At 39.7% G+C, this 22,020-nt stretch overlaps 1 protein-coding gene across 1 annotated transcript in view; it reads right to left on the bottom strand.

Annotated features, from left to right (window-relative positions):
- Positions 1-22,020, bottom strand: part of Sptlc2 (serine palmitoyltransferase long chain base subunit 2) — a 71,347-nt gene that overhangs the window by 35,362 nt on the left and 13,965 nt on the right. The window contains 5 exon segments of the mRNA NM_001246680.1: positions 1,446-1,539; positions 4,669-4,793; positions 7,514-7,662; positions 9,118-9,272; positions 21,527-21,721. Of these exon segments, the coding sequence (NP_001233609.1) occupies positions 1,446-1,539; positions 4,669-4,793; positions 7,514-7,662; positions 9,118-9,272; positions 21,527-21,721 (718 nt within the window).

Genomic DNA, 22,020 nt, shown 5'->3' with positions numbered 1-22,020 from the left:
GCTTGCTGGGGTCCAGCACATTACTCATGCAGGAGCAGAGGAGCTGGACCCCGAGCTGGGGTCTAGGGGCTTCTTAAAGGCAAAAACTGCAAACGGATGGGGTCTGGGGTGAGCGAGGGTAACAGTTCTGATTGGCCTGTTCCAGGTAGCTGACCGCAATCTCCGGGCTTATGGGTCGTTCAGGGCAGTTACATCTCTATCTCTGGGAACCGTTTGCCAGGGTGGAATTCCTCAACCTTAACGGTCCTTTCCTGTTAAGGTCATAAATTCAGGTTCTCACGTATTTGCAAAGAAAATATCTTAGGCTGGGGTCCATCAGGATCTCATTGCATGGCGGGCAAATGAGATACCACCCAGCCAAAAAGAGAAGCTTTTAAAAGGGAGAGACCATAAGGTTGGAGGCCACAAATTACAGAGTTTCCATGGTTACTTAAGGTCATACAAAGTACAGAGTTAGTAACTATACTTTTTTTTTTCTCCTCACAATTTTGTGATGGTTTTAATTTGCTATCTTCTAAACACTCATTACACACAAACCCATTAGGATGCAAAATGAATCATATCTACTTGAAGCACCTGTGCACAAGCAAACAGTACAAGATGTTGGCTGATCAATGTTTTTTTTTTCTTTTTCTTTTTAATTTAAATTAGAAAGAAGCTTCATTTACATGTCAATCCCCATTCCCTCTCCCTCCCCTCCTTCCCTGCCCCCCCCACTAACACCCTATCCAATACCATTTCTACTCCCCAGTGAGAGTGAGGCCTTCCATGGGTGTCTTCAGAGTCTGCCATAATCCTTTGGGATTAATATTTATTTTTATTATTAATTATGAGTGCATATGTCTGCATGAGTGCAAATTTCTGTAGAGGTCAGAAGAGGGTGTCAAATCCCCTAGATCTGGAGTCACACATACTTGTGAGCAGCCTTAAGTGGGTAATGGGAAGCAAACTCAGGTCCTCTGTAAAAGTTGCACGCACTCTTTAACTACTGAGCTATCGTTCCAGCCCCAAACTTTTCGTGTGTGTGTGTGCGCGCGTGTGCGCGTATATGTGTGATGAGAGGAGGAGAAGGCTCATTCCACAGCACAACTGTAGGGTAAGAAGACAACTTTATGAAGTCAGTTCTCTGTCACACAGATACTGTTTACCTGCTGAGTATCTTGCTAGTCCCATCTGTTATATTTTATTTAATTGTTTGACTATTAACATCTCTTCACTAATCTTATTTACTCCTCCTAGTGTTATAACAAGACACACTATAGGTATCCAGTAAATGTATTTGAACAAAGATTTGTAAACAAGGAAATAAGATGAAAAACTTAAAAGTCAAATCAAGGGAAGGAGTATAATTTGCACAAAGGAATCCTATCACCATTTCACCACCACTATCCCAAAGAATATCAAACATTAAAGCCAATGGCAAAGCCTAGGAGTAACTAACTCACTGTTATGCTTGAAGATTCGAATGGTTGCTCCCGACAGTCTGGCTCCTAGAACCAGTGATGCATGGTTCAGTTCATCACTCAGAATCAGGCAACCCTGCAAAATCACAAGCACAGGAAGTTAAGATACCAAAATCACTAGCACAGGAAGGTAAGATACTAACAAATGTTGGTGATTACTGTTTTTCAAAGATACTTTAGAAACACATGCAGAATTCTAGCCTATACATAATAGTTTCTTCATCTTGTCATTTTAAATATCCAGATAAATAGCAACATGTTCTTATTTAAACCTAAAATCTAGCAGTCTTTAAAAGGTTCCGGTATCTTTGAGAGAATTTTGATGTATCAGTTTTGTTAAAAATGGCGGCTATAAAAATAGTGCTTTTTCCTTCACTATTAACATGTCTCAGTTCAGGGAAGAACCTATTTATAAGCCCCAATCACATAGTATACAGGCTGTGGTTTAGCCTCTTAGAATCCCCAAACACACTTTAACACAAATTAAGGAGAGAGCAAAGCCTGACATCCTTGGTGGTTTATTTCTTACTCTTCCATCCCTCATGGGACCCTGCTAAAACAGAAACTGCGAAACAGGTTTTTGTCTTTCAAAAATGGCCTCAACGGGGATACAGGTATTATAAAGCTCAGTGGTAGAGAGTATTTGCCTAGCATGTACAAGGCCTTAGGTTGGATCTCTGACACTACAATTAACAAATGAGCAAATAAATAAGTAAATTTCCACATGGAAATCATTTCAAAATACCCCACTGGTCCAAACAAAAACAACTTAATCAATAAAAGAAAGTATTCATAGCCAGGAATGTGGTGATATCTTGTTTATATCTAACAAATAAACCTTGCCTGACGATGAGAGGGCAGAGCTAGCCACTAGTTAACCATAGTCTGGAGGTCTGTACAGACAGATAGGAAGTGATAAGGCTGGGTGGAGAGAGGAATATAAGGTGGAAGGAGGCAGGAGCTTGGCCTCTGTTTTCTGTCTAAGGATTTTGTAGAGATAAGAATTCTAGTGGCTGGCTGCTTTGCTTTTCTGATCTTTTAGCTTTTACCCTCTAGTATCTGACTCAGGGTTTTTATTATTAAGACCAATTAGATCTCTGAATTTGAGGCCATCCTGGTCTACAAAGTGAGTTCCAGGACAGTCAGGGCGACACAGAGAAACACAGTCTCAAAAAAACAAAAACAAAAACAAAAAAACACAAGACACTAATGTTGGTATCCCAAATAATGAGATACTCATGAGTCCATATAGATATAAAGAAGGAACAACTCCATAAAACTCCAATGAATAAATATAGAACCAATGAGAAAAATTACTCTAAGACTACCAAAGCATTTAACAGTCACTGATTATACATATCCACACTAAAATTAGTGTATTAAAGTTTAATAAAAAAATAACAGTTACATAGCCTGAAGTTTCTCTGCCATGGTAATTGGTAAGTTAGAGTAGAAAGTCTTGCCTGATATCTTAGCCAACAAATCAGAGTTTGTTTATATTAGTACATATATTGGTGCCATGTATCTTATGCAACACACTGAGTTGAATGTCATTTCCATAATACACACCACCAGTTGTGACCACTGATGCGGAGAGACATTCTACAAAATAGGGGCCAGCCAGAGCGTAGAAGCCAGGAAGTACACAGGAAAAGACTGGGAGCTACAAGTAAATGAATATGGAGCCTCAACAGAGGCTAGACTGGACACGTCCAATAGCAGACATGAAGTATGTTCTGCATTTGTCAGTGTGCTGCGTAACAGTTAACTTCTGAGCTTTGGGAAATGCTGCACTGGTAAGTAAGATGCTATCATAGAGGGACTCCACACCCTCTGTAGCTCTTCCGTAAGTCTAAATTGAAAACACCGGGAGAAGAGCGGTAGGATCACTCTTTTGTAAGCCATCAGAGTCGCTACTTACCATGCAAGGCTCTAATGTACCTTAAAAGCATTCTCCCAACACATATAATTCAATTTCCGTCTCTTTCCACATAATTTATTTTTCAGGCAAAATTTGCAAGGCTGTTTTTCAGATCCTCTAGTCAACATTTTTAGGTATCAGTTTGGCTTTTTTCTTTTGTCTACTGTGAGGTTCTATTACATAGTTGGTTTAAAAATAAATTGAATATGAAATATTAGGAGGAGACATCTAAGTGCATATGCTTTAGGCAGTTTGGTAAGGGTTTTAAGTCATTATTTTGTTATATCGCATGAAATAGGTATTAGTATCATCTTCAGCTTACAAAGAGAAGTCACTCTTATCCACACACGAGTGGAAGAGACTCAACACAAAGCTCCTGATTTTAGATTGTGTGTTCTATCGGCCTTTAAGATGAACAACCAATAAGTTTGGAGAGATTCAGGATCGGATTCAAAGTTACTACCCTTAAGAGATCAAACAATAGTTACTACCATTTCAACGATAATTTGGAAGATTAATCTTTAAGTTAGTCCCTTTCATATTAGTACAGGAGAAATCCAAGTCTAAACAATGATTTACTAGAGATCAAGAGGACCAGAAGTGTAATGTGACATGTTCACTGTCATGGATAAGTTTGACCATATAATCAACAGACAAGCAAAACCCAAGTCTGAGGTAATCCACTGCTTCTGTGAATGTGCTATTACTAAACATGCACACAAACAACGGAGAAAACAACTTCAGGGGTTCTGTTCAAGCTGACAGTGCTGAGCAGCTCCATTCAGAAAGCATTTTACCTCTCCTTAATTGATCTCTCACAAGTTCTATCATAAAATGGATATGCAGAGATATAGATACACGCACGCACGCACGCACGCACACACACACACACACACACACACACACACACACACACACACACACACACACACACACACGAGAGTATATTTAACTTAGCTATATTATCAAGGTAAATGCGCTTTCTTATTTTTATACTTAGACAAACCATAAACTTTCTGAATTAAACATTTCATAATTTTAATCTTTTGACTTTTTTTTATCAGAATTCCTTGAAAATTGAACAAGAGGGAAGGACCATGGGTTCTAAGAGAAAAATAACTGGTATTGGCTCTGCAAGACATACTTGCCAAAAATCTGTGATAAGAGCATCTTTGGAAATTGTGCTCGGTCTAATGTTAATAATACCTCAACTGGATCTTAATGTGCTTATCAAAACAAAACAACATATATATAGGAGAACTGCCACAAATGATGCCTTCTTACTTTGCCAACAAGAGCAGGAATGTTCATTGAATTTGTTGCAAATCCCATGCCATAAGTCATAGCAGCTTCCACACCCAAAAACCTTGCTACCAGTTTCTCCAGTTCTTCGTGCTTGTCCAGGTTTCCTGTATGAAGAAGTCAATTAACAAAATCAGTATCAACCTCAATTTTAAAATTACTACTTTATTAAGAGAAAACAGGGCCAGCAAGATGGATCAGTGGATAAAATCACTTGCTGCCAAGCCTGACCACCTGAGTTGAATCCCTGGAATGAACATGGCAGATGCAGAGAACCAACTCCTGAGAGTTGTCCTCTGACCCACACCACAGATACACATGATGCACACAACTGTAATAATATTTTTAGCAGGGTGGTGGATGGTACACGCCTTTAATCCCAGCACTCCAGAGACAGAGGCAGGAGGATCTCTGTGAGTTCGAAGCCAGCCTGGTCTACAAAGTGAGTTCCATGACAGCCAGAGCTGTTACACAGAGAGACCCTGTCTCAAAAAACCAAAAACAAATAATGAAGATTACTAACTCATGTTTTCACATTCTAGTCTCAGATCTAAGCCCTAAACAATCTAACAAAGTTTGCGTCCACATTTTTTAAATCATCAGTCCTACAAAACAGTGTAACTGATCTGTTCTAGAGAGAGGTAAACACTGGAGGATAAGCAACAAGATAGTAAAATGCTGCTGGTCAGCTAAGGTGCCAGCTGTGCCCATTACACCATCCATCCAATGGCACACTTGAAACCACTAGGAGTGCAATTATTCTCACTTTCAAATGACTGTTAGGTTTTCACTATGACTATCACAGTGGCTTTCAAATCCCTAATGACAGAATGATTTGCAAAGAGAACAGATACTGAAAAAAGGAGATTGTTGAACTTGAATGATATGCATTATTAAGACTTTGACAAATTTCTCATCTGTTGAACACCAACAATACTCCCTTATCTATCTCATGATGTTGTTATAAGGATTATGTGTGTGTTGAAAAAAAAAAAAAAAAGAAAGCCAAGCAGTGGTGTCACACGCCTTTAATAACTCAGGAAGAGGCAGGCAGATCTCTGTGAGTTCGAGACCAGCCTGGTTTACAAGAGCTAGTTCAAGGCAGCCTCCAAAGCCACAAAGAAACCCTGTCTCGAAACCCCGCCTCCCAAGAAAAGATGATGGCTGGCACTTGACAAAATTTACAGTGCCATAAAGATACACAGTGCTCACTGAACCCCATCACTGTAGTTCTCTCTTGCCCACAGCACAGACCTAACAGCCTGTGATTTCTCAAGCTTCAGCTACAAAACTTAAAGATGGAGTTTAAAGATGGATTTTCATTGAGTGGGGCAGTGGTGGCACACGTCTTTAATCCCAGCACTCAGAAGGCAGAGGCAAGAGGATCTCTGTGAATTTGAGTTCAGCCTGGTCTACAGAGTGAGTTGCAGGTCAGCCAGAGCTGTTACAAAGAGAAACCCTGTCTTGAAGCTACAGAGAAGCCCAGGGAAGGAGGGAGGGAGAGAGGGAGGGAGGGAGGGAGGGAGGGAGGGAGGGAGGGAGGGAGGGAGGGAAGGAAGGAGGGAGGGAGGAGAAAGTAAATCAACATACCCAAAACACTGGAAGACAAGAACTAAAACTCCATTTATGGAAACTTGTAATCCTTGATACAATTAGGTGAAAACTAATAAATATATAAGCATGAGTAATGTCAAAGAGTGAACTGTGCTTCACTAAAAAGACATTCTGAGGGGCTGAGGAAGGAGGCAGCTCTGTGGTAGAACAGATGTATAGCACATACAGGGCCCAGAGTCATAGTCCAGAACCAAAACAAAGTCGTAACTCCTTTTACTCAGAATGTAGCCATTTTGGAAAATCTTCACAAAAATAATCAAGATAAATAAGGCCAATGGGATTGGGCTAATAACATCCTGGACAAACAAACATATACAGAAGAGGAACAGAAGATGACAATATCTAACACACAGGAAGACAGCCATGGGACCACAGGCTAGGGAACACTGAGGTGCTGTCAGAGTGAGCTTGGTCCTGCTGACACCTCCATCTCATACTTCTCCACAATTCCCCATTTCTCATTCTTTGTTATAGTCGTCCTAGGAAGCCAACAGAGTTGGGAACTATGAGAAAGGTTAAATCTATGTCTTTATCAAGTAGATGATGATTTGATGAGAGAGGAGTGAGAACACTCATTGCATGAACTCCAGAGAGGCTTAAAGTGAGAGGCAGCAGCAATCAAGGCAGGCAAGGGTTAAAGCTGGGCTACAAACATGATATATAAAACACACAAAGCCAAGGATGGCAGAACACATCTGTTATCCCAGCATTCACAGGAGGATCACAAGTTTAAGGCTAGCCTGGGCTACCTAGGCATGCCTGACCCCTTTCCTCTTAATCCCAACCCCCCCCAAACCATAAACTCTCATTGCTGATGGGATTATACAATAGTGCAGCTGCTCTGGGAAGCAGCTCAAAAAGCTAATCATAGAATTACCATGTGATCTAGCAATACCACACCTAAGTACTAAGAGAAATGAAAATGTTATTTCAAAAATATATTCTTGCAGCCAAAAGGAAGAAATAAACCAAATGTCCATCAACGATGGAAACACACAATGGGTTGTTATTTAGTCACAAAGTAGAATGGCATGCTGATTCAGTCTATGAAATACTAATGCATACTACACATAGGTAATCTTGTGAACATACTCTGTGAAAAGAAGCTACACATGAAAGGTCACGATGTTGTATGATTCCATGTATACAAAAGTCCAAAAGCAAGTGTTTGTGGATTTCTTACACTAGCACTGTACCTGAAGCTCACACTTACCAATCTCCTGGCGAGTGCTGCACACTCCAGCTCCATACTCCTTGAGAACTTCAGCAGCTGCTTCCTGACATGATCCAGTGTTCCTTGCAAATCCAAGATAGTTGTAGGAACCCATGTTTATAACACCTTTAATTATATTCCCTGTGTACCTGTGTTTCAACAGTACAAAAATTAATGATACTCACAGCATGCCTAATACTTAAGTGTTTCATACATTGGTCACACAAAAGCATCCCACATAGAAACAGAGAGGACACTATCTGCAGAAAAGCAGCACAAACTCACCACTAACAAGGAAGATGAAAGGCACAACAAAATAACAGTGTGCACTGTGCACATGTACGAAATTGTCAAGGAATAAAAATCTGCACTTGGGAGGCAGAGGCAGGTGGATCTCTGTGAATTCAAGGCCAATCTGGTCTTCACAGCTACACAGAGACACCCTGCTTCAAAAAAAAACAAAAACAAAACCCAAAATGCTTAAAATGTTAATTTATTAAGTGATAAAAATTTAAAGTGTGATAGCCAATGTTGGCTTACAACATTCTTATAATCTAGCCTTCATTCAGTATTTTCTTCTGGAGGGCAACTTGGTACTACTTTGCACTGAAAGTTACATATATTCTGACTCAGCAATTCCACACATTGAGTACACACACACACACACACACACACACACACACACACACAGATCCTTGAAGAGCCACTGTCCTTCCATAGGCCCAGGGACCAGTGATATTGCCACTATGATGGGAGCTCAGTCAGCAAGGATGGGGAACCATCAGTCATCAGTCAGCAAGGTCCAGATGACTGATGGTTCCCCATCAACCCAAGGTGGAAGCAAAGTGCTGAAGCTTTAAGTGCCTAGGATCTGGGACTTAACCAGCATAAGATGGCTAGGGATGGCACCCCTACATTGTAGAATACTATTAGCCATTACAAATAATGAACTTATAGTGATAAACACACAGGCAATGCCTCGCCAGTATGTTAGCAAATAAAAAGAGCAAAAATAATTTATAACGTATGATCCCATTTTTGTGTATTAAAAAAGTAAGTTTGACACCAACCTGGTCTACAAAGTGAGTTCCAGGACAGCCAGAGCTACATAGTGAAATCCCGTTTCAAAAAAATAAACAATGCTGGGCAGTGGTGGTACATACCTTTAATCCCAGCACTCAGGAAGCAGGGGCAGGTGAATCTTTGAGTTTGAGGCCAGCCTATTTGCAGGACAGTCAGGGCTATACAGAGATACCCTGTCTTAAAACAAAACAAAATAAAACAAAACACAACCAACCAAATAAACAAAAAAAGAAAAAAAGAGAAAGAAACCAAACGACAAAACAAAAGAATCAAATGAAACAGAAAAAAAGATCTTAAATTTCAATGAGGACTGCGGGTGTAACTCACTGGTATAGCACCTGCCCAGCATGTTTGAGAGCCTGGATTTAAACTCCAGCACTCCCTCCAAAAAATATTTCAAGAACAATGAACAGTATTGCCAGGAAACTAATCATATTGTATCTTTAACTGCTGCTTTTGCTTAAGAGAATACTCAAAACAAATTCCTTTGTTATGAAGAAATAGTTTCTAAAACGACTCACTTGAATGACCAGTTGTAGTCATGGGACTGTCTCTCCATGATATCCACCCTGGCTCCTGGCACACTGCAGATGGGTCGGTTCCAGTTGTCTCTTATCCTCATGTAGAGGTTTCGTGTATAGAAGTTCTCGAAGTCCTGATACAATGACACAAAGTCCTGCCAACAAATAGAGAAACAGTATAAATTTAACTGATTTACTTAGAGAAAAGTCTTATGATTTTTCTTCTCATACCTCACAATGCCAATCATTTAATTAACTGACATATCAAAATTACATTTGGAGAGGCACTGATTCTATGTTTAAGTCTTTGATCAGATAAAAGTCACTTAGCTCTGGTGTTTGACCTATACTTCATGATTTCAAATAACTAAAACACAGGAATGTAGAACTGATTTAACTTAAAGATGGACTCACAGAAATAAACATCATATAACTCTGTCATTGAATCATTTCCCTTCCTAACAATCTGGGAAAAAACTGCCGTCCCACATTGCTTCTTCCATAATAAAGTAGGGGAAGATACCAGAAAAACCTTTATAATCCCAGTTGAAAAGGAAAAAAAATACAAAAATAATTCTAAAACTAAAATTTTTATCTTCTGCATATTCTCAAGGATCAAAATCAAACACCCCCCCCCCGGGGGGGGGGGGAATTAAAAAAAACCCACTAAAATATAGATTAGAGTAAATCTTTGGCCCTGGATTTTCCCTATTAGAAGGAAGTTAAGAGAAGTACATTCATTCTGGGCTGGAGAGATGACTTGTTCCACTTGCGAAAGACCCAGGTTCAGTTCCCAGGCCCCACATATCACCTGTAACTCCATCTTCAGGGGATTCAAGCCCTTGCAATGATATGCAAAATTCTACACATAAGCACACACATATACATAATTCAAAACAATATGAACAAACAAATAATCCTCTGAGTTTGAGGCCAGCATGTTACAGGACAGCCAGAGCTACACTGTGAGACCCTATTTGAAAACAAAGAAAAGTGCATTCTGACAATGGACTCCCTAGCCCACAGATTTTAGTCTTCCTTTCCTCTAAAAGCTAAAATTTAAGTCTGTAAAAAGTTAAGTTACAAAAAAACCAAAAAACGTTGTCATAGTAGAGCCAAAATGAATACACAGTACTATTCCCAGGTCAATGTGAACCCTTCCTGGAACACCATGATCAGTCCACATGAGATCTACATCAGTTCTCAACTCTCCAAGTTAAAGGGTAAGCCCAACAGAAAGAAAGTGGAAGTGTGCTTTACTGTAATCAGCACATCGCTGAGCTTGTAGCCATCAGGTCTGGGCTGGCTGTCAAACTACATTAATCTGTTAAGTAAACCTATCAAAAACATTTTAAAAACCATATGCTTCATATTAAAAAGACACTACATAAAATTTAGTGTAACCTTCCATTGACTTGGACTCAAAGGGCCTAAGCCCTATGCCTCTGAGTAGGTATCATCTCTTTAGTCAGCTCAGAAAAGTTCTTTGCATGTAAACAACAGACCATCTCTCTCACGATTCTTTATAATATTTACCTTTTTCTTAAGGAAAAATAAATGACCTCACATCCTACCATCTCTATCATTGTTCTAAGAAAATAAAGAATATTGGGGCTGGAGAGCAGTTTAAAGCATTTGCTGCTTGTGCAAGGACAGAGGCAGTTCCCAGCAGCTACAACTGTCTGTAACTCCAATTCTAGGAGATTCAATGCCCTCTGAACATGGTTCAGAGACATTTGCAGGCAAGGAACTCATACATATTTAAAAATGTATAACAATAATGTGTCAGTCACAACTGGAAGCTAACCATTTAAATCATCTGTTCCCTTTGATGGTCTCCCTTTCTATCAAGAATACCGCTGAGCAAAAGTAGGGACAGAGATACTCAAATTCTAATTAAATATTTTATTTGACTGCTATTCACCATTTTATTTATTTCCAAAAAGAAACACACACACACACACACACACACACACACACACACACACACACACACACACTCTCGAGTCTTCCATCTTCACACTGACTAGAGTAACAGTACCCATGTGTATTTTGTTGTTTTGGAGACGGAGTCGCACATAGCCCCAAAAGGTCTCAAATTCATCATGTAGCTAAGGATCCTTGGCTGTCTCCGCCTTAGGAGTGCTGAGATGACAACATGCCCTGTTTATATGGTGGTAGGACTGAACTAAGGGGCTCTGTGTATGGTAGGCAAGCCTTCATCAACTGAGCTACATCCCCAGTTCCTAACCTCTTCTAGTGAAACCACAGTATTTATCATCTCTATTCATTTTTACTTATTATTAGTGTGTACACATGCATGTGCATATATGTACTTGTGTGGGTATGCATGTCACAGCATTTGAGTAGGTCAGAAGACAGCTTCTTGGAGTTGGTTCTCTCCAAACATGAGTTCCATGGATCCAATTTAGGTTGCTAGGCTTGCATGACAAGTGCCTTCTATACTGAGTGATCTTACCAGCCCTGATAGACACAATATTTACAGATATTTTTTGCCCTACAAAATAAGTTAAATATAAAGAATTATGAGGGAGATGGTATTGTGTCTTGCATATCTGAAGAATCCTTTCTGATTCTAATAAGGGATTTTAAGCAGCTTCATTCAACTCTTTTCTAAACATCGCACATTAATGTTCAAGGATGAACTCTAAATACTTTAAGGAACTGTTTTCTCACAGTCAAGTTTTTATTAGCAACAAAAAATATGTTTTAAATATATCAGCATGGGAAACAAAACAATTCCCCCTGAGGTGGATCATGTAATAGAAGGGTTATCACAGGAAAAGGGTTGCATTGCAGGCTAGAGCATGGCAGAGCTTCACCACTCTGCCCTGAACTAAACACAACTGGTGACATCTGCTATCTGTGATTAAGAGAGGAGGAGTGAGTTCAAGTCTCCCAAGTTCAAGAGAACTTCATGATCAAGCTTCTCCTTACCACAGCAAGTCCCTGAGATGGGAGACACCAGTATACTGAATCAGAAGATGGAGCAAGGGATGCCGGGTCCAACAGCAATGGAACACAATGGTAGCAGAGAGACTCAGACCAAATTTAGCTTGTCTTGATCCCCTACCTAAGTTCTAAGGTGGCAGCTTCAGTGGCAGTTAAATCTGGAAACAGATCTAAGGACAGCTAATTAGATTCCATCAAGCTTAGCCCAGAAGAGAAATTGCTACTGAGTACCTCAGTCCCAGACACTCAGAGTGTCTTACTGTCTGAAAAATCTTGTACCTTTGATATTCTAGGACTAAGGAAAGATGGCTCAGTAGTAAAGGCACTTGCTACTAAGCCTATCTACCTCGATTCAATCCCCAGAACTCACATGAAAGGAGAGAACTGACTCCTGCATGTTTTTCTCTGACCTCTATACACATGCAGAGCATGGTTGACCTCCCTATAAACAGATAAAATTTTTAAAAATTTAATGTAGACTTGAAATATATTGAATTCTTGGACAGATTCTCAGGATACATTAAGGAAAAAAGTGGGTTGCTCTCTCTGCCAACAATGAAATCCTATCATTTCTACCCTACTTGACCATTTCTCTACCCTTCCCTCCTCCTAGCCTAGTCACTGTGGAATGACTTTAGTCAGGGCTGACCGATATTCATGATGTTCAGTCACTGAACAAACATTTACAGAGTAGTCCCTTCCAGGCACGAACTGAGCATGAGGGATAAGGTAAGTAAGCACAATTCCTATACTCCCTGAGGTCTCAGCATGGCAGCTGTACATGAGCACAGCTGATACCTGGTACAACAAAGGATGCACTATGAAGGGATCCCTGTTTAGGGATGGAGAAGGGTATCTAATTAGTACAAACAAGTCCAACAGCCTTCAAGGACGCATTCTTCATGGATATTCTTCCTAAAACTCCTTACTAGTACAAATAAATAGAAAGAACCAGTACCTAATTGAGACTATACACTATAATGTTAGGCTCAAAGATCTCATCAGTTAAGAGATTCCTTTACACAAGAGGAAAACTCATTTACAGACTTGTTAACTAGTGTTTCCAGGGGTCACTGGAAACACTACCAAAACTAATCTGAGGTCATCTTATTAAATTATAAATATCTGTTAGTAGCCTATTTAAGGCGAGCCTTTGAGAAAACATGCTACATTATTTAAAACAAAGAGATCTCACCTAGCGTAGTGTCTATGCAGGCCTTCCTTATAATTACAGGGGAGAAAATGAATGCTACCACTTTGAGACAGAACTTTCTAACTGTTGATGTCCATGATTTGCAATTCTGTCCCAACATAGGTGTCTATACATTGTTCTATAATGATGAGGTGGAAAAACAAATAATCCTAATAGCAGCATTTTGTCTTTTGAGTCCTGGGACTCAAGGTGTGTGCCACCATCACTTGGCTCTATGGCTTGCTAGTATGGCTTCTGGAATTAAAGTTGTGTATTACCACTGTCTAGCTCTATGGCTTGTGGCTAGATTTGCTTTCTGTATGCTCAGGCAATCTTTACTAAATCATAAATAAATATATCAACACATTCAATCACTGAGCGTCCATAAACAGTTCTTCCTTTGAAGTTGTTTGTCTAAAGTTCTTTAATCACAGTGAAGGACACACTAGGGTACAAATTGGACTATATCAAAAGACAAAATTTCTCTCAAACACAAACATTTGAGGCAAATAACACTGCTTTGATATTAGGATAACATGCTCAGAAATATGTCCACATAGACAATTTAGAGTTTTATCCTTGACTTTTTGTAAAGTGAAGGGAATAAAAGAGGAATGCATAAAACTATTGGAATCATGAAATAGTTTTTATGTTTATTTAAATATTGGATAAGCAAAGAAAAGAGAATGGAAAAGATAAAAAATCTATTAAAAGCAGGCAGAGGCAGGCGGATCACAGAGTCTGAGGCCAGTGTGGTCTATAGACAGAACAACATAGTGAGACAGTCCCAAAAAATTAAAACCAGGCCGGGCATTGGTGGCACATGCCTTTAATCCCAGCACTCGGGAGGTAGAGGCAGGTGGATCTCTGTGAGTTCAAGACCAGCCTGGTCTCCAGAGCAAGTGCCAGAATAGGCTCCAAAGCTACACAGAGAAGCCCTGCCTCGGAAAAACAAAAATAAATAAATAAATAAATAAACAAATAAATAAATAAATAAACAATAAAAACCAACAACATAGGGCTGTAGAGATGGCTCAAGAGTTAAGAGTACTAGATGCTCTTCCAGAGGACCTGGGAATGTTTTCCTGCATTCACAAGGCAGAAGTTCCAAAGAATTCCATGCCCTTTTCTGGCCTCTAAGGGCTCTGTATCTCTGATACACAGACATAACATACAGGCAAAACACTGATTGATATACATAAAGTAAAAATAAATGAATCTTGCCAGGAGGTGGTGTCACACATCTTTAATCCCAGCACGAGGGAGGCAGAGGCAGGTGGGATCTCTGTGAGTCCAAGGCCAGCCTGGTCTACAGAGCAAGTTCTAGGACAGGCTTCAAAGCTACAGAGAAACCCTGTCTCAAAAAACCGAAACAAACAAAAATGAATCTTAAAAAATAAAAATACATAAAAAGTCACACAGTGCTTTTAAAGGATATTCTTGTACTCTTAACTACAGGAAGTTGACACCCTCTTCTAGCTTCTGAGGCCACTACACACACAAACCACATATACATAGAGATATACATAAATACAAATAAAAAAATTAATCCTAAAAAAGTAAAATATAACTGTAATTCTCAAACTGGGTAGTGGTGGTGCACACTTTTAATCCCAGCCATTGGGAGACAGAGGCAGGTGGATCTTTCAGTTTGAGGATAGCCTGGTCTACACAGTAAGTTCCAGGCCAGCCTAAGCCACACAGAGAAACCCTGTCTCAAAAATACAACAACAACAACCCCCCCCCCCAAAAAAAAACCTACTTTTCCTGAAGGTACTAAAACATCTACCCATTTGGAAAAGACCAAGGTACTTCTGAATCTTACTCTACTTAACACTGAAGGCCATAATGAAATAAGTATCTTGATGCTGGCAGGTACTTGGTTCTACTAAAGATTCCAAAATGTTTGACAAGAATCAATGCAATAATGCATTCCAAATGCACGATACTGCAAAAAAAAAATTCTGTATTGTCAATTTTTATTTGGGCAATATTTATTTTTAAGTGAGGAAGATAACTTTAAGACAGAACTACAGAGGCTGGAGAGATGGCTCAGCAATTAAGAGCACTGGCTGCTCTTCCAGAGGCCCTGAGTTCAATTCCCAGAAACCACATGGTGGCTCACAACTATCTGTAATGAGATCTGGTGCCCTCTTCTGGCCTGCAGGCAGGCATGCAGGGAGAACACTGTATACATAATAAATAAATAAATAAATAAATAAATAAATAAATCTACAAATAGCAGAAATAGGGTTGGAGAGATGGCTCAGTTAAAGTATACTGTTCTTGTGGAGGACCCTAGTTCAGCCAGAGAAATTGGCCAGTTATCAGCAGAGAGAAGGACTGAAAGTACTCACCTCAGGATGAACTCAGGCCACACCAATAAGAAGGTCTGCAGATGGAGGAGGAACCAAAGGAGGAAAAATAGCCAAATATACAGAAGAAAAACCAAGAAATAGAAAATGTCCTAGAAGCCAGGACAAGATGACCAACTGTCAAATATAGCTGACAGATACTGCACAAAGTAAAAACTGAAAAAGCTCTATCAGATCATGTAACACAAGGGTATTGGTGACTCTGAGAAAAAATTATTTTAACAGACATGGTAGGGTCAAAAACCTGGCTGGATTAGGCTGAAGTGGGAAGCAAATACTGGAAATAGAAATGTCATGGACTTTACTCTAAAAGAAAAAGAAAGAATGGCAAAAACAAATTAGGAAGAAATGGAAATCATGAGAAAGCTTCTGCACTACAGGGCACATGCATGAGGCTCACACCTGCAGCCCCAGAAGTTACATTGGACACAGAGGAAGGGACTGAGATTGAGAGATAAAAACTTTTAAGACCAACTGAACTATTCAGAGACCTAGTCTCCAAAGAGGAGGGTAGTTCTGTAGGAAATAAAGGAATGCAACAGACAATATCTATTACAGGAGCCAAGCCACTGCCAGGCTAAATGCCTACCTGGGGGCATCAGAGGACCAGCCTACTCAATCACTCATTACTGCTAGCAAGCCCACTGAATGGCTGGATTCAAGTGGTGGACTTCACCACATTTTCACACATGGTTGTTTTGTTTTTGCTTTTTGAGGCAGGGTTTCTCTGTGTAATACCCTTGGCTGTCCTGGAACTTACTTTGTAGACCAGGCTGGCCTTGAACTCACAGAGATCTGCCTGCCTTTGCCTCCCGTGCTGAGACTAAAGTCATGTGCCACAAAGCCCAGCTACACCTTAGGTTTTGATAACCAAAGTGTTGTGGCATTTTTAAAATGCTGTAGAGACAGGTGAGGTGGCCCATGCCTGTAATCCTAGCAATTGGCAGGCTAAGGTAGGAGGATAGAAAGCAAACTCAAGGCCAGGAAATTCCAAACCAGGCTACACAATGAAACCCTGTCTCCAAAGGCTCTATAAAACAATAAATATAACTTCAGCATAGTCTAAAATATAAGGAAACTTCAATGTAGATTCTGAAACTACAATTGAAAGATCCGGAAATTCTAGTACCATTTATTTTATTTATTTTGATTCATTTTCAATACACTCTACCATTTTGACATGTCTTTCTAATTAAATTAAAGCTGTTACCTTTAATACAGTTCCTCATGTTGTGGTGACCACCAACCATAAAATTATTTTCATTGCTACTTTATAACTGCAATTTTTCTGTTATGAATTTTAATGTAAATATCTATATGCAACCCCAAAACGGTTGTGATCCACAAGTTGAGAAGTGCTAATCTAAGGAGTAACTCAGATAATCAAACAGGAACCAATTATTTATACTTTTACATTCACAGTTAACAGTAAACATAGATTCAAATAGTTATTTGCAAAGAAAATCTCAATTAAAGATTGAGTTGAAGCCTGGCAATCCAAACATTATAGCTTTTTGGATGGAAGGGACAGGAAGACAATATACTACACAGCTGCTCCAAACACAGCCCCAATAGCTGATGGGGAGGCAGAGGACTACACACCCAACACTAACACTGGAGTCAATGGATAAGGTGTTATATTTCCTGCAAAACTTTCCCCTCCCTTTAGTTTTCATTTGTTGATTTTTGAGATTATAATGACATCATTTCCCCCTTCCCTTTCCTTCCTCCAAACCCTCTCAGGTCTCTTTCAAAGTTGTTATTATGTGTCAAAATATGTCATTCAACTAATACAAAATATAACAAACTGTTGCAAACTCCTTTATTAGCAAGACCATGTGGTTTAGCTGTACCCAAAGCAGCACACTTCATTTCCTTGTGAGGAAGCATAGCACAGCGCACACTTGTCCTTGCGTACCCGCCTCTCTCTTTGGGGGAATGGTTTTAAGACAGAGTTTCTCATGTAACCCTGGCTATCCTGGAACTCACTCTATAGACCAGGTTAGCCTAGAACTCAGAGATCCACCTGCCTCTGCCTAGGATGGCAGATCTGCCTGTCTCTGTGCTGGAATTAAAACTATGCAACCACCATGCCTGGCTACTGTTTTTGAAATGGAATGAGGAAGATACTTGGGTTGTAGCTATGGAGGCAGATACCTCTGTCACAAGAGAAAATGGCAACAAGGTATTTGCACTGCATGATCCCAGCTAACACTTTCCCTCACTTTCCAGTTTAACTGGTAAGTCTGCCTGCTGTTTTCTCCAGGGCTTGACACCTATCCTCAGAACAAGTAAACGATGCTTTTATAAGAGAATGGAAATTGCTGTTTTCAACAGAAAAGAATCCTACTGGAATGAATCTGATTATTTTAGAACAATCTTTTCATAAACTATACAGACAAAGGTCCTCTTCCTTGACTCTCTCACTGTCTCCCCTTACTAATTCTTCTCGTGGTCAGAAGAGACTTTCTGTTCTGCATTTTAGTACAATACAAGCACTAGTTACTTCTTTGATTTTGCAAAAGTAAGATTTGTGCATGTATGGTTCCTCAACAAAATTAGAATCTACTTAAGAATAAAATCGTGGCCAGGCGGTGGTGGCGCACGCCTATAGTCCCAGCACTCGGGAGGCAGAAGCAGTTGAATCTCTGTGAGTTTGAGACCAGCCTGGTCTACAAGAGCTAGTTCCAGGACAGCCTACAAAGCCACAGAGAAACCCTGTCTCAAACACACACACACACACACACACACACACACACACACACACACACACACACACACACACGCCCTGAATGTCCTATTTTCACATAAAATTAAATATACATTAAGTAGCACCCAATAATTAAACTATCAACTTACCCTCCAGGAACACCACACAAGATCCAAAGATAAGGATTAATTCACAAAGTAACCCAGATTCATTGTTACAATTTCTTGTCAGCCCCCACATTCTTGGTAGCAGCTGCACAAGCCCATGACAGGCCCCCTGCTCAAATACTGCCCAGATCTCCCCATTGCCTCCTCCTTTGTCATTCAAAACTCATAAATATTTCAGGTCCTCCCAAATATTCCTCCTGCAGTTACAAAACTTTAGCTACTATCACTCACAACCACCTTCAATTTGGTCCAACAGAAAGTGATTATACAAATGAACCACTATACAGCACAGTAAGTAGCTAAAAAACTAACCGAGAGTGAACAAAGTGAGCACTTCTATGGATTCACTCTGGGTAGACGTACTCAGCTGGAATAAGAGAATCAAATATGTGTTCAGGTTTCCAATCATAAAAATTGGTTTTGTCTACTTAAGTTTTGAATAGGGCTTTACTGTGTTGTCTTTTTAAAAAATAAAACCAAAACTCTTTAAAAATGGTTTTTGGAGGGGTTTTTTTGTTGTTATTCTAAGACTTATTATTTATTTATATTTTGTGTGTATGGGTGTTTTACCTGCATGTATATCTGTGCACATGACCATATGAGTTGCCTGTAGAAGAGGCCAGAAGATGGTATCGGATCCCCTAGAACTGGAGTTATAGATGGTTGTGAACAACTATATGAGTGCTGGGAATCAAAGCCTGGAAGGAAGAGCAGCCAAAGCTCTTAACCACTGAGGCATTTCATTACCCCTGAAAAACACACTAAAAAAAAGGAAATTTTTTTTAAGTTTTTTTTTTTTTTTTTTTTTTTTTTTGAGCAGGGTCTGCTTATATAGTCCTGGAATTCATTATGTAGACCAGGCTAACCTTGAAATCAGAGATTTCTGACTCTGCCTCTCGAAGTGCTGGGACTAAGGTAAGTGTCTGTACCACCATAGCTGGCCTGAAAAATGAAATGAAATTAATTACCTTGTAGACATTTCAGGGCAATGTGTAGAAAGGCAATGTGTTATAGGGCTAGGCTGGAAAGCAGGCACAAAATGGTTGAGGTGAAAGAGAAAGACACTTGATCTTGAGTCCTCAGGGATCTGAATTTTCTTCTTTGTAAAACTTTTGTTCATTTTATGTGCTTGGGTGTTTTGTCTGCATGTATGTATGTGTACCCATGTGTTCCTGATGCCCTTGGAGGTCAGAAAATGGCACTGGGCCAGGTATGTTAGTGCATGCCTTTAATCCCAACACCAGCCTTGTCTATAAAGAGAGTTCCAAGACATCCAAGGCTATGTAGAGGAACCCAGCCTCAAAAATAAACAAACAAACAAATGAGTAAGTAAGTTGGGTCCCCGGGATTGGAGTTACAGATGCACAGGGTTGTGAGTTGCCACATAGATTCTAGGACTCAAACCAGGGTCCTCTAAAGAGTAGCTGAGCCATTATCTATAGCCTCAAGGGATCTGAAATTTCTGAGTCCATGTATATATGCACTGTTTGGGTCTGTTTTCCTAATAACTGACAAGGGCCTTTATCCAGGGTCTTGTTATGTTACCCAGGTTGAACTCCTGATCTCCAACAATCCTTCAACCTCAACCTCCCAAATATCTTAAACAGACCAGCCTGTTTTGTTTTGTTTGTTTCTGAGACAGAGTCTCACTCAATATTCCAGTCTGGCCTGAAACTCACAAGTTAGCCAAGGATGTCTTTGAACTCACAGCAATCCTTATAGACACTCACAGCTACTGGTAGATTCCCATGCTCCAATGGATGTCCCACACTCAGGCACATACAAGCAGCATAATTGAATGTAGTGGAATATTTTTTAAAAATAACTAAATGAAAAGGACAAAGTTGGGAGAGGTCCAGGGAGAATGAATAGAAGAGAGGATGAGGGTGGTGGTGGATATGATCACAACACATTGCATGAAATTCTCAAAAAGTAATTTAAAATTTTTTTTCAGCCTGGTGTTTATTAGGAATAGGTAACACATGTGCATTGTATTAAGTTGTAAAGGTATATATAAGAATATTCTGAGAAGAGTGGCCCGAAGTGAATCTGATGTTCCTCTTTGGAGAGAGACACTACCCTCTCTTTACTAAAACAGGAGCCTTTGATGCTGTAAACAGACTGCCCTAGCCACATTCAGCTTGGGGACATGTTTGTTTGGGGACAGGCACTGACCTGTGAACTGGACAAGAGAATCCAGTCTCTGTAGAACATTATAAACACAATGCAGGATCCAGAAAGAAAGGTGATCATTCCTTCCTCATCATATAAGCTGTAATGCTCCCCAACTTTTAGACACATTGCTTGTGATTTTTAGCTTTCTAATCTATGAATAAGGATACTATTGTCAGCTTCATTAAATTTTTGTGGTGTGGTTAAGTTAAAAAATTTAAATGTTGCACGGCAGTGGTAGTGCACATCTTTAATCCCAGCACTCAGAAAAAAGCAGGTAGGTGGTTCTCTGGAAGCCAGCCTGGTGTTCGATAACCAGGCTATAGAGAAACCCTGTCTCAAAAAGAACAAAAAAAAAGTTAAATATTTTGCTCTGTTTTTGTCCTAGATGTTTGTTTTACCCACATGTGAGTATTTTGCCTGCATGTTTGTATGTGGGTCAGAGGGTGCAGCTGTGAGCCCCCACATGGATACTAGGAACTGAACCCAGGTTCTCTGCAAGAGCAAGTGCTCTTAGCCACTGAGCGTCTCTCCAGCCCCAAATGTGTTGGTCTTTTCATGTCTTCAACATTGTCTTCAGCTTTCCTTGGAGTATTTTCACAAAGTTTTTGTTACAGTTGTTTGGTTTCTGCTTTGTTATGAGACAAGAGTCTCACTCTGTATCCTAGGCTGTCCTCAAAGTCACAGCAGTCCTCCTGTCTCAAAGTTTAACTCCATGTGCCCAGATTTCCACTTGGGAGGGGGAAAGACTGTGTGAAGATTGACAGCATTTCTACAAACAGATCCTATTTCACAGAACCAAAGACTCCCTGACAGTTACCTTTTGTTCTTCTCTTTCTGTTGCATGGTGGCACTTTTCAATTCTCCAATGCCTCAAGAAATCTCGAAGATATCCAAAGAGGGTGAGTACGCCATACCCTACATATGTGAGCACAGCAACCAACATGGGTGTTTCTTCAAAAACTTCATTAAACGGTCTTTTATAAAGTCCTCCATTTTCTGTAACATGATGAATCTAAGAGAGCAATTAAAAATGTATGTTGAAATCACAGCAAGAAAAAAATTTTCTACTTAAATATCTAAGTCCTGAGAGATTTGTAGAATAATATACCTTGGGAATTAAGTAACAGACTGATGAAACACTAAGGCTATGCTTATTTTCAGAGAAATGGTTTAAAAATCAATTATGAACAATGAAAGGGGGAGAGTAAGGACAGAATCAACAATGTTTAACACTGATTTTCTGAAACAGCTTCTAAGCACACTATTATATTCAGGGAGCATGATTTCCTTTGTTCTAATAAATAATATAAA

Source organism: Cricetulus griseus, chromosome 5 (genome assembly GCF_003668045.3).
Source record: "Cricetulus griseus strain 17A/GY chromosome 5, alternate assembly CriGri-PICRH-1.0, whole genome shotgun sequence".
Lineage (NCBI taxonomy): Eukaryota > Metazoa > Chordata > Mammalia > Rodentia > Cricetidae > Cricetulus > Cricetulus griseus.
The sequence above is the reverse complement of the archived record's forward strand: the minus strand, read 5'-3'. Positions and strand labels throughout refer to the sequence as shown.